This window comes from Pelodiscus sinensis, chromosome 7, assembly GCF_049634645.1.
Source record: "Pelodiscus sinensis isolate JC-2024 chromosome 7, ASM4963464v1, whole genome shotgun sequence".
NCBI lineage: Eukaryota > Metazoa > Chordata > Testudines > Trionychidae > Pelodiscus > Pelodiscus sinensis.
This window is the reverse complement of record NC_134717.1, coordinates 39,420,614-39,434,503: the sequence shown is the minus strand read 5'-3', so window position 1 is coordinate 39,434,503 and position 13,890 is coordinate 39,420,614. Positions and strand designations below refer to the sequence as shown.

The window sequence follows — 13,890 nt, the reverse complement described above, 5'->3', positions numbered from 1 at the left end:
ATAATGCACCAGCAAAATGTAGCATAAATTGATTCTTTCTGAAGCAGCACTATCTGACCTCCACTGGAAGAAGGCACAGGTGGGTCAATAGTGCTAATAGGGATAGGATAGATAGACAGCACAGAACAGGGATGCTACTTGCCACAGAATCTGGAGTTGGAGCCTGTATCTTGTGTGGACCTCTGAAATCTTGCTTCTGTTAGTTCTGCTCATCATTCCAGACAGAAGCCTGAACAACAAGGTCAACAGAGAAGAATATGTGGTTATTTATACCAACTCTTCTTCTTTCATAGTTTATTCATGGGAAACTTAACACATAGGCTTATATATTTATTTTATATGTGATCTTCTATGTATTTCCTGGTAGCATGGATTTGGGTCTACAGTCGTGGCAAAAAGAAAATAACTTTTCCCTGTATGGTGCCGTTTTATTCCTACAGCAAGGCAACATGAATTTTGAGTCCTTTCAAAGGAAAGAATTCTGTCGTGAAATTTGTGCACATTTTGGCTATGTTTAGTGCATATGTTTAAATGCGTTCTTCTAAAAATTGATTGCTTCCAGTACATTATTTTATTAACGTTTCAAAATCATTACTTTGTATCATTATTGAGCCAGTAGTTTGAAAAGCCTCAGAGACATCAAACTGTAATAACAAAATCTTAATTAAATATGCTCTAGTATTTAATTGGTGGTAACTGGTCACAAAGTATAATTAAGAATGTACTGATACCTGCAAAAGTTTAAAAGTTTTAGCATTTTCTTTTTTTTTAGACAGAAGATTGAACGATGCTCCCTTTCTGGTTCCAATCGTGAAGTAATTATTAACACTGCGCTGTATCCATTTGCCATGACCTTGTTTGATCAGCACATTTACTGGACAGATTGGAATACCAGAAGTATTTACCGAGCTAACAAATATGATGGCTCAGATCAGATTGTAATGATTATGAATCTACCACAAAGACCAATGGATATTCATGTTTGGTCAAAAAGTAAGCAGCAGCAGTGCATCAATCCTTGCAACCAATTTAATGGTGGTTGCAGTCACATCTGTGCACCAGGTAAACTATTATGTTTAATGATAATGTTGACTATAGCAAAACTCATAGTATGGGGGAGGTTTTAAAATTACAGTAAAACTCCATTAGTCCGGCAGCCAGTGCTCCGGGACTCCTGATGATCCGGCACCATCAGGAACCCGGAAATGCTGGGGCAGCCGGACAGGCTTCCCCCATTCTGCTGCTGAAACTGACCAGCAGCTGAATTGGGGAAGCCGGGAGCAGAGCAGCTGGGATGCTACCGGGTTGGTCCCGTAGCGCTGCCCCTCGGTGCTACAGCACCAACCCAGCAGCACTCTAGCTGCTCTTGGGGACGCCTGGGGTAGAGCAGCTGGGACCAACCTGGCAGGACCCCAGCTGCTCTTCTCCAGGGTTCCCCGATTCAGCCGCTGCTGAAACAGATCAGCGGTTGATTCCAGGAAGCCCGGGGCAGCGGCTGACTTGGGGACCCCTGGGGCAGAGCAGCTGGGGTGCTGCCGGGTTGGTCCCGCAGTGCCGAGGGGCGGCGCTACGGGACCAACCCGGCAGCACCCCAGCTGCTTTGCCCCAGGCGTCGGGATTCAGCTGCTGCTGAAACTGACCAGCAGCGTCAATTTCACCAGCAGGCTGAATCCGGACGCCTGGGGCAGAGCAGCTGGGGTGCTGCGGGGTTGGTCTCATAGCGCCGCCCCTTGGCACTGCGGGACCAACCTGGCAGGACCCCAGCTGCTCTGCCCCAGGGGTCCCCAAGTCAGCCGCTGCTGAAACAGATCAGCGGCTGATTCCAGGAAGCCCTGGGCAGAGCACCTGCTCCACTCTGTACTCTCTGTAACCCCTCTTGCTTTATGCGGATGTGCCTGGTGCTCAAATTTTGGTGGGCCTGGATGTTATTTGGTTGGGCCATGGCTCACCCAGGGCTACGTCCCTGCTCAGTTCTTCACTATCCCCAATCATATTTTCACCTGCTGTCTATGGGCAGGTTGTATTCCCTATGCTTACGGTAGCCATTTCCTGGTCTAATCTAAAACCTGGTCTAATCTAAAACCTATCTCATTAAGATTAAAACTACACAAACCGAATTTTCTGTGCTAATGTGACAGCTGCCATTTTGGCAGATACACTAGGATTTGAACTACATAAACTGCTACAGGTAGAGCTAAAGAACACTAATTGCTAACTGGGGCAGTACTGGACTCCTGTCTTCTATGGATTCGGCACAGAGAGTGCCTATAACACATACTACCCAGTAGATTATATTTGGACCTCAGAATAGTACCACATCACTAAATACTTCATGCTGTAAATTTAAAATTTCATCATAATCTTGATTTTTTTAATCTCGGTATGACAAAATCTTTCCATTCCCATTATTTCCCACACACTTTCCAAACCCCTTGCTTTACAATTTCCATTTGTTTTGTTGCATTGTTTTAAAAGCTTTGGCATTTGAAATCCCAATTTCTAATAGAAAATGTATGGGTTTCATAATGTAGTACAAGTTTGGCACAAGCTGCAACCATAAAATGCATTAGGGAGGACAAGATTTTTAATGTCATTTGACCTCCTAAAGATGCAAATAGGTGCCTAGTGGAATTTCCAAAAGCACCTAGGCACCTATCTCCTATTCATTGTTAACCTGGAGTCAAGGAGAAAAACTCACATTGACATCAATATGAACAGTTAGTCTAATGTTCTCCAGTTATAAGGACGAGATCTTCAGCTGCGTGGCCTCAGTTTTTACAACACAAGTGATTTTCTCGCTTGGACTGAAAAAGTGAATCTATTATCACATGGAGAACAGCCCAGAGTTTGCATGGCATTTATAGCAAACAAATATAATTCAGTGCACCTAATTTTGAGCTCAGTTACTCCAGCATAACTCAATTAAGTGGATTGACACAGGTGACCTGAGATCAGAATCTGACTGAGTAGCCTTGGTTGCTGTTATACTTCAGCAAACATTAGCAAATGTTATAGCTGTAAATATTTAATTTTGAGTCGGTACGCTTGTCCTTTATTTTCCCCTTCTTTTTTGGTCTCAAATGTATACAGGTCCTACTGGTGCAGAGTGTCAGTGTCCTTCTGAAGGTCGCTGGTATTTAGCCAACAATAACAAGCACTGTATTGTGGACAATGGTACCAGGTGTGATGGAGGGCTCTTCACTTGCCTCAATGGGCGATGCATCTCAGAGCGGTGGAAATGTGACAATGATAATGACTGTGGGGATGGAAGTGATGAGCTGGAAAGTGTGTGTGGTAAGCATTTTAAGAACTGTGTTAGAATGTGACACAGGGCTCAGTCCTGCTCCCTCGGACCTCATGGGCACTTTTTCCATTGGCTTGATAACAATGGGATTGAGTCATGAGCCAGTAATTCAAATTGGGATCCTGCCTGCTATCTGATTTTGCATCTGCATCTTCATGTGTATTATGGCAACACTTTGGCATTAGAAACAAGAAAGGATTTGTAGGCACTTACTTTAACTTTAAATCATGTTGATCTGGCTTTACCTTTTTACTTTGTCTAATTCAAAATGTGTATTTTACTTTTCATGCAGTCCGTTTTGCAGCGGTGTTTGCTCTGGCAGGTAAAAGTAAAGTGTATTTTCCTTTGCTACATTTGTCAGGAAGTTGAGTTTACATTGTATCCATGATGGTTCCTCCTTGTTTTTATCCCCTTTAGCTTTTCATACCTGTCAGCCAACAGCTTTTACCTGTGGCAATGGGAGGTGCGTACCTTATCACTACCGCTGTGACCACTACAATGACTGTGGAGATAACAGCGATGAGGTGGGCTGCTTGTTCCGAACTTGTGACTCCCACACAGAATTTACTTGCAACAATAGAAGGTGTATATCTCTTGAATACGTCTGCAATGGAGTAAACAACTGTTACGATAATGGCACTTCTGATGAGAGAAATTGCCGTAAGTTGATTATAAGTGCCAGCAATTAAAATATTTATGAGCAATATGAAAGCATAGATATTATAATAATTATTTTATTATTATTGTTATTGTTATTTTATTTCTTATTATTTTAAAATATCCTGTCCTCAGTACATCCCCATACCTGGAAAAAATTGTGCATCAGCCTCACTTTATGAGCTGTTAAAAAGTCCCATTAAGTTTAACAGGACTATGCATGGTGCATTAAGTGCCCGTGTAAGTGTTCACAAGCTTGGGACCCAAATGTTTGCAGTGGATTTATGTTGTAATATTATATATAATTCTTACCATGTTAATAGCAATAGCTTTAATACTCAACAATAAATATTATTCATGTTACCACAGAGTTACTTACATGGTTTAATATGTATTCTTTATATTGCTTAAGAAGTGGAAATTCTTCATTAGTTAATTGTTCATTTAAAAAACAAATGATTGCTTTGGAAATGAGTATTATTTTAATACCATTTAAACTGCAATTAAATCAATGTGGACCAATAATATGGTAATCAGGCTAATCAATCCTTCTGGTCATTAGGAAGTTCTTCTATAAACATTCATAATTGGAGCTGAGCAAAAAATCAGAAATGCATGAGAATTGCATTCAGTTAAGGTAGTCTCTTTTTCTGCGTGTGCCATATTAGTTGATATATTGTGATTTTCTGGAATGTACTCATGACTTGCATTTTTCTAAACTTTTTGAAAATTTTATTCTATAGATTTGTCATAATCATTCAAAAGTTCAGCTAGGTTGCTTTTTCATAGTTGATCTGATAAGTCATATAGTACAGTATTATTTCTTTCCGAAGTAGTTGACTATACAAGCACTTCTAATATGAATGTATGTACATGTGAAGTTACAGTATAGTTTCTGTGAATACTAGCATATACTACTTTGAAAATGCATTTTGCCAGTATTTTTGCTGGTAAAACTCAATTGCCTGAATGTTCACAGAGAGCAAGAGGACAGAGTCATGTGCATGGCCCCAAGGAATTCATATCAACATTGGAACCAAAATGAGTAGAAAATGTTTAGAGTTATTTGCCCATCTCTGTTTGTGACATCTCAAGGCATTCATGTTTAGCCATTAATCAACAGAAAATATCCCAGAAAAATATGTAAAAATCTATTTTGTTGTACGGTTGATTTAACCGGGAGGGAAACACTTAGTTTTGCAGCTATTTTAGCTCCCTCTGGTGTTTTAAAGCCACTTTGTGTTCTTTGGAATGCACTGTGATATAGAGGCAGATAAAACTCACACAAGACATGGACAATTTACTCCAGATTAAATTTAATTTTACCAACATTGTGTTTCTTACAATATGATACAGTTTAGTGTGATAAAAATGCTCTAAACATTTGCTGTCCTCTTTCCTTCTTAAAGCTGAACGCACTTGCCAATCTGGCTTTACAAAATGTCAAAGCACAAATATTTGCATTCCTCGAACATATCTATGTGACGGCGATAATGACTGTGGAGACATGAGTGATGAGAGTCCCACTCACTGTGGTAAGTAAATAGAGCCTTAATCACCTTTCTTCACTTCAGTATTTCATTCCACTGGTGCCGCTGGTACAAGCTCAAATGTTCTTGTAACATCTGTTCTTTATACTTCCTGAGGTTTAGGAGTTATATTTACTGTAACTTACTCACCATTTATGAGTCTCAGGTTTTTCCAATGAAATCAGGCATCATTTCTTGATCTTTTTTGTTCAATATTTCAAGAACCTCTAATCCATTCTGATTATTATTTTCTGTACCTGCCATATCATTGGCTTTCAACTGGTCTAAGATTTCCAAAGGGGACTGCACCTCCACTGGAACTTTTTAAAGAGGTCTACAAATGAAAAAGTTGAAAACCAATCTTCTGCCTCTTTATAGAATTCTCAGACTTCATTGCACTGCTACCCCTTCTGACAATAAAAATTACTACACAACCCCAGGAAAGGGACTGAAAGCTTGAGCCCACCTGAGCCCCACTGCTCCGGGCAGGAAGCGGGAGGAGGTGAGGGCAAAGCTGAAGCCAGTGGGCTTCAGCTCTTGGTGCAGGGTCTGTAACTAAGTCCCAACATACAGGGCTGAAACCCTCAGGCTTCAGCTTTGGGTGGTGGGGGTTAGGCTTCAGCAAGGGTAAGCCAGCCCTAGCAAACCACTTTGGGATCCTGACCTATGGTTTGAGCACCACTGTTCTAGTATCATATTTTTACAAGATTACTAGAACTGAGCATGCTATTCTGAGTAGTCCCTTAGGGCTAGAATAACTTCCTTCCTTTGTTGCTTTGGTTTATACAATCTAGTCTATAGTTTATTTTATGTTCCTCAAGTGTTTATATATCCTAGAAAACAGTCTTTTTCATTGCTTCTAAGCACTGTGTAAAAGTATCTTGTTTTCTCTCAGTCATAACTACCAGATCTTTTTTCTTTGCTAGCATAGAAGTTGGGGTTATGTATTTCCTCCCCTTTTTAAGGTATCCCAGGTCAATTTGTAAAATGTACAAGGTATGTTTACTATTACTGGCTCTTTACTTTGTAGTGATTTAATGGGTTGTTTTTGACTGAACTTTTTATCTCATAACTATCTATATCGAATTGTATGCTCTTTCCCACAGTCTTTATAAAATACAAGCCCTGCTTTTGCCCACAGAATATGGCTAGCTTATGGTTGGAGCATGTGTGACAGAAAGAAATGTTGGCTGCCTTGCCAACCACTAGGAATTGCAAGTCTTGTGCTGCTAATGAAGGATGTGCTCCCTCTTTTTGTATAGTAAATCTCAAAAGTTTGGCTGTATTACTAACAGGTGTTCTTTAGGGTAAGAGAAAGAAAAACTGTAGTGCCCTGTTGAGGAAAAAGAGCAGAAGGTAAAGTGGGAGGAAGAGAAGGACAAAAGGGAAGAACTTAAATAAGCTCAAGGGTGTTAATGAGTAATACATTAAATGCCTCTGAATTCCTTAGTTGTAGGAAACAAATGAAGATAACAGAATCAAGGCCAAACTGCAGATTTCTGGCTTGTAGAGTTCCATTTTCCAGTTATTCTTAAAGTGAAAATCAGCTTAGCCTCATGTCAAATATAAATGTACAATATGCTTTTCTCTCTCTAATTGATCTGTGGGATCTTATACTAGGGGCAAATTCTGCATTCCCATAAGTGGATGCAATTGGAGAAACTACATATCCTTGTCTAAGGAGAGAATTTGGCCCCATAGTTAAATAGAAAGAGCAGTTAGATTGTATGAAAACCTCTTGCAGATAGAATATGAAAGGATATGCTTGCTACCATAATTTTTTCTTTTTCTTTTTTGGGGTCTATAATGTTTTTGCATATCATGGACTCAAAAGCAACTTAAAACAAGTTGGAAGGGTAACAAAAAGAAAGAAGTTATACATAGGTTTTTTCTTCCAGTCTCACTGACTTGCACAAATAGTGAGTTTCGTTGTACATCTGGACGTTGCATTCCTGCTCATTGGTACTGTGATCAAGGAGTAGACTGTGCTGATGGCTCTGATGAACCTGCCTCTTGTGGTGAGTGTGCAGTTAAAAGAGGACTGTTCTGGAGAATAGGGTGGGTTAGGAAATCGGTTATGGGAAATAAATAATTTCTCCTCTAGATCAGCAGATCCACTCTAGTAACTGGAGAAACTGTTTGAGTTCTATTCAATGGCCTGTGTGATAATGGAGTTTGTAGTTTCCATTTATGTCTTAGTGTCTGTATCTCAAAAGCTCTGTGTGCAGTGCAAACCCTCTTGGCTATCATGATTGATTAGAGATAAATGAAAGCCATGCTTTTCTCCTTTAAAACATCAGATAGTGTGAGTCTGGTGCATTTTAGGATTTGGAGTATCCCATAATTCGTGGAGAAGTCAGGTACTGACTGCAGTGAAACAAAAAAATGAGCAAGGGAGGGAGAAGGAGGAGGGGAAGAAGCCAGGTATTCCCTACATAGGAGGAAGACCAAAATCATTGGGAAATGGGTAGAGTACTATGTGACAGATATCAGTGGAAAAAACTAGTACTTTAGTGGGAGAATAGGATTTTCCAGTGATTGAAAATGGACTGATTTCTCAGTCTCCACATTTTCTGAGGTATGAGAATAACAAGTGATAGTTGGTAATACAGTGTTGGTTTACTACAAGCAATGTCTTTATTAAAATAAAAATTACACCTTTTGATTTCAAACTTAGAAATGATTGTGACTCTTGCCTGCTTTTCTACAGGTCTAAGAGACATGCCTGCTTTCTTATGAATTCAAGCTGACACACCTTCAGCCATATTCAGGCCTGTCTAAAAGTTCTCTGGATTTCTCCAGAAACCTCAGCCCTTGATTTCAAACAAGCAATTATAAATATACATAGTAAAATGAGGACTGTCAGGCTACATCTAGACTGCAGGCTTCTTGTGCAAGTAGCTTTTATTGGAAGAGATCTTTCACAAAAACTTCTTGTGCAACAGTGCGCCCACACTGCAAAAGTGCATTGAAAAAGCAATGTGCTTTTGCAAAAGAGAGCGCTCAGACTGCAGGGACGCTCTCTCAAAAGTAAGCTCTAATTGCTATGCACAGAACGGCCACCAGGGCGCCCGTGCTTTTTCCTATTTCCTATTTTTGTGCAAAAAACCCCTCTTCCCCGTCCACACATGCCTTTTTGCGAAAGAGCTCTTTCGCAAAAAGGCATTCTTCCTCGTAGAATGAGGAATACGTATGCCAGAAAATACCTATGCCCTCTGTTCTTTTGACTTTTTTGTGTGCAAAAACGTGCTTGAGGTGTGAATGCTCCGTGAGGTTTTTTTTTTTGAAAAAATGGCAATTTTTCCAAAAAACCCTCTGTAATGTAGACATAGCCTCACTGTCAGGACTGTCAAATTCTTTTTAGATGTCATGCCCGGTTCAGATTTACCAACTTCCCTAATCCAGATCTCCTTAACAACTTACTTGACATGTAACAAGATTGGCACACTAATAATCAAAGCAGAAATGCATTTGTAGGGGTGGTTAGTGTAATTGACTAATAAAGGGAAAATGAGGACATGGAGAAGTAGTGTTTACCTTATCTCAGCAGTTGTGATTTGACTTAGGTTCTAATATTTGGACTTTCTGCTTGCATATCACTGGAATAAACCTGTCCCATAGAATGCTTCCATCAGTAGGCTATTACAATGGTGCAGACTAGTTTAACAAGCAAAGTGATTCTATTCATTTTTCAAGTGTCCCATGTGCGTACTTGTTCAAGTGACCAGTTCAGGTGTGATGATGGCCGATGCATCCCAGCAAGCTGGATCTGTGATGGTGATAATGACTGCGGGGATATGAGTGATGAAGATCAAAGACATAACTGTGGTAGGTGTCCAATACAAATAAAGTCTTGTGCTTAGGGCTGCTCATGGCCTTCCAGAGCAGGATAGATTTACAGAAAGGTCGACATGCCATATTTTTTCTATCAAGCAATTTTGTATAATTTTGTATGTTAGACTACATTTTTAGAATTCATCTTGTAAATTTTAATTTAAAAAATCCCTTCCAATTTTGTCCCATTCCATTCAGTAGCCTTAAATTATAAACTGCTTTGATGGAGATGAAATTAATATGACTTGTTTAACAAGCTTCCTGTAGAAGTCTGATTAGCTGGAGATCAGAAGGTCAGCTTATACCTAGATGTTTAGTGGATGCACAAAGAGGAGAGATGTAGGAAGCTTGGCCCTCTTCATTATGCCCTATAGCAGCAGTTACCGGCTCCCTTGGTTTGCCTACTGGGGAACAAGCATCTCAAAGGAGGGAGCAGGGGAAGGGAAAGTATTCTGCTTCCCCTGAAGGGATTGTAAGTGCAGGGATGGTTCCCTTGCATGTCTGGGAGCTCTGAAATGCTGCTTCTCCCTGGGTCATTGTGACACCACACTACCTTTCAAACTGTGCTGCATTCAGTGGTGATATACTTGGGATGACTTTGGTTGTTTGCAATGGATAAGAGGCATTTGAATGAATTTCTGCATGAAATTTCTGGCATACGTGCCTAGATGTGAATGGGGAATACACAATTTACACATGTAAAATGAAAATAACTATACTTCAGTCACTTAGCAAATGTGTTTTATTGTAGCAAACCGCAGCTGCACAGCCACTGAGTTTACATGTGTGAACAACAGACCCCCCCTTAGGAGGTGTATCCCTCTGGTGTGGGTCTGCGATGGTGATGCTGACTGTGGAGATGCTTACGATGAACATCAAAACTGCACCCGGCGGTCCTGCTCTGAAAATGAATTCACGTGTAACAATGGACTGTGCATCCGAAACTCTTATAGGTCTGTTCATGCTTCAGCAACAATATAAAAGCCTTGCAAATCTTTTCAAATGAAGAAATGAATTTATTTCAGTTTTTATAATACTTCATCATTGAACAGGATTTTATTTAAGAGTGGTATAATTCATGTGCAATTCATTCACATGTAAGTTTTATCTTTAAAGCCTCTGGGATGCTTGATACATTATCAGAAACCACCAATGGCATTTCGCCCTTATTCCTGGGCACAGTAACTTTTAATGGGAGTATTTTCAGGAGTACCTTTTGCTTTCACTATAACTGTTTGTGTGAGTGAAAGGATACTGTTGGGAGTAAAAATTTGTAAGCTCGGCCCTTATATAATATGGATCGATTTTTCAGAAGTATTCCTCCACTGGATCTTTTGTGCACTGCAGGTTTTTGTATCCATCCATCCATCCATCCATCCATCCATCCATCCATCCATCCATCCATCCATCCATCCATCCATCCAACAGTCACTACCTTTAACAAAGCCAATGTTCTTTTCAGGTGTGATAGGAGAAATGACTGTGGTGACAGCAGCGATGAGAGGGGGTGCATCTATCAGCCCTGCCAACAGCACCAGTTCACGTGTCAGAATGGGCGCTGCATTTCAAAGGCATATATCTGTGATGGAGATAATGACTGCGGGGATGAATCAGATGAGCTGGAGCACCTCTGTAGTACACCAGAAGCAACGTGCTCTCCCCATCATTTTAAATGCGACAATGGGAACTGCATTGAAATGGTTAAAATCTGCAATCGGCTGGATGACTGTGTTGATAACAGTGATGAAAAAGGATGTGGTATGTATGGAGTGTTGGGTGTCGGGGATTAGGGTTCTGATACCTAATGTTGTAGACATTTAAAATGTTGCAGACAATTTAAAAAATGAATGCTTAATTAAGTCAGCAGATTAATCAAGATGATACATGTTCCATCAGGACTTGCCAATAGGATATATGAAGAATGCACACATGCAATATTACACATTAATTATTAAATCCTAACACAGTGTAATACTGTTCTGCACTCAGAATTTGGGGGCAGATCTGCCACTGGTGTAAATTATTGTAGCCCCAATTATTTCACTGCAATTATGATCATTTATACTGGGTGAGAATCTGACTCCAACAACTCAGTTGACGACATCCAGAATATTTTGGTATTTTTGGAACAAAAGTTGTTGCCACTTGTCTTGATGTTGACTTTTATGAATACTTTGGATAGGTTCATTATTTTCTGAGTAACTCCCTTGCTTCAATACTAATGGTTTTGTTTTTGTACCACAGGCATTAATGAATGTAATGACCCTTCAATCAGTGGATGTGATCATAATTGCACAGACACTCTGACTAGTTTCTACTGTTTTTGTCGTACTGGACACAGACTCATGTCTGATAAACAGACATGTGATGATATTGATGAATGCAATGAAACGCCATCAGTATGTAGTCAGATTTGTGAGAACACTGCTGGCTCCTACATCTGTAAGTGCGCCCCAGGCTACATCCGTGAGCCTGATGGAAAAAGTTGCCGGCAAAATAGTAATATCTCCCCCTACCTTATTTTTAGCAACCGTTACTATCTGAGAAATCTCACAGCAGATGGCCAATCTTACTCTCTCATTTTGCAAGGACTAAGAAATGTGGTGGCTCTGGACTTTGACAGGGTGGAAAAGAGGTTGTATTGGATTGATGTGGGGAGGAAGGTCATTGAAAGAATGTTCCTAAATGGGACAAACAAGGAGACTATAATAAGTGACGATGTGCCAAATGGGGAAGGTATTGCTGTGGACTGGGTTGGCAGGTAAGGAAATATTTTCAGCCTTTCTGAGCTATTAATTATGTTTTGCAATGTGAAAATACAAGTTCATATACTTGTTGGGGACTGGTTTTCAATCCACATACCAGACATGCACAGTTGGCACTCAGTATAACAGTATCCTAATAATGTAAATATTCATAATATTACTCAGCTCTTATGCTTAATCCGACTAGCAACAAAACATGATTCAGCCTTGTGTTCTGATAGTCAGAATGTGCAGGAAGAGTGTCATACTAATACAAAGACTTTTAAACATTTATGTTAATGGGACAAGTTTAATAATAGTAATAAGAATAATTAATAGAAGATCCACCTAGCTGATGTGACAGGAAACATCCTAACTGGAAGGGATATATTAACCAAGAAAGCAAACACAAGGAATAAAACCTGAAAAACTAAGGAAATTTAATTGACAGTGCCATTTGTAAAACAGATTTTTCTGGGTGTGCTGTAATGAATTATTCTTATAATAGAGTTTTACCCAGCGTGTCACCCTATTTCCCTAAGTGACTATGCGTGCACTTGCTCTCTTCCCCCCACTCCTTTGGCTTGGTGAGAGCAGGGATCAAACTCAGGGAAGGGATGAGAAGATGGTGATTTTCATGGAAGAATCATGTGGATTGGTTAATTCATTATAGTGGATTTATCTTTACTCTAGAGAGAAAAATACTGTGAAATTAAAGCGAGGCACTTTATTTTTTTATAAAGCAGCATGTAAATTATTGATTATTAAACATTTCAGAAAATTGTACTGGGTGGATGCATACAAAGACTGTCTCTATGTCGCCGAGCTTGATGGCAGATTCCGGAAAAAATTGGTGGATCGGTGCGTGGACTCCAACAACACTTTCTGCTTTCAGTATCCCAGAGCTATTGTCGTCCATCCAAAATATGGGTATGACACTTCCAGAGTTTTTCACTTGGTAGTTTTACAGTCTCATGCTGCTTGTGTGAAAGTCCTTGCTAAGTTATTATTTTGTATATGTTACTAAGAATAATTAGGGAATATTTGGATCACATCTTCCTGTTCCAAAAAAATGCCCCAAAAGCAGGGCATGAGGACTGGCCTCAAAAGCTCTCCTGCCTTGAGATTGGCTAGGAGGCAGGAATGAAGGCAACATATAATATAAAGTTGTCAGGAAACTGGCCTACAGTTCTCTTGAAAGGCTGAGATCTGTGATTCTCCCTCCCCCCGTCCCAAATTGAACATCTCTTAGCTACCTGCACATGGATTTGCATGGCTTCTAAGCTATACCGTAGACATTTGCAGCCTGCTTTCCTTAGCTGCTATCTTGCCATTGGCTTCCAGATCATGGCTGCATTTTTATCCTTCCAAAGAATTTAATGAGTGTATAGCATAAGTTAGTTGGCTCATATGGCGGTATTTATGAACTTGTCAATTAGCCATGACCAGCATTTTCAAAGTAAAATTAAGCTCCCAAGAGAGCTATAATTTATGAAAGACATCACCATGTCCTCAACTAGATGTGTGCAACTCCCAGTTATGCCAAGTAAAATTGGCTGTTAGGGTGGGACAAAATTTTTATCAATAGAGAAGCAGAAATTGTAATTGAAATTTACATTGGCTGATAGACAAGTGTTCATTCACTCAGTTCATGCCAGTTGCATCCTGTAAAGATGTTTTTTGATCACATATAGCTGCTTGTTTACTATGGAGATGTATCAAACTAAAATACAAAGTGGCTGATCAAGTATATTATTGAATATAAACCTTTATTTTCTTTTTCAGTCTCCTCATTTTGTTGTAGCGAATGACGTGTTACATT

At 39.8% G+C, this 13,890-nt stretch overlaps 1 protein-coding gene across 3 annotated transcripts in view; it reads left to right on the top strand.

The window, feature by feature from the left end:
• LRP2 (LDL receptor related protein 2) overlaps positions 1-13,890 on the top strand; it is a 220,123-nt gene that overhangs the window by 135,852 nt on the left and 70,381 nt on the right. For all 3 annotated transcript variants that reach the window (XM_075933562.1, XM_075933563.1, XM_075933560.1), the window contains exons 42-51: positions 773-1,062; positions 3,091-3,294; positions 3,722-3,964; positions 5,371-5,496; positions 7,389-7,508; positions 9,187-9,318; positions 10,076-10,277; positions 10,787-11,082; positions 11,569-12,085; positions 12,846-12,998. In XM_075933562.1, coding sequence (XP_075789677.1) covers positions 773-1,062; positions 3,091-3,294; positions 3,722-3,964; positions 5,371-5,496; positions 7,389-7,508; positions 9,187-9,318; positions 10,076-10,277; positions 10,787-11,082; positions 11,569-12,085; positions 12,846-12,998 — 2,283 coding nt within the window. The remainder of the gene's footprint in view (positions 1-772; positions 1,063-3,090; positions 3,295-3,721; positions 3,965-5,370; positions 5,497-7,388; positions 7,509-9,186; positions 9,319-10,075; positions 10,278-10,786; positions 11,083-11,568; positions 12,086-12,845; positions 12,999-13,890) is intronic.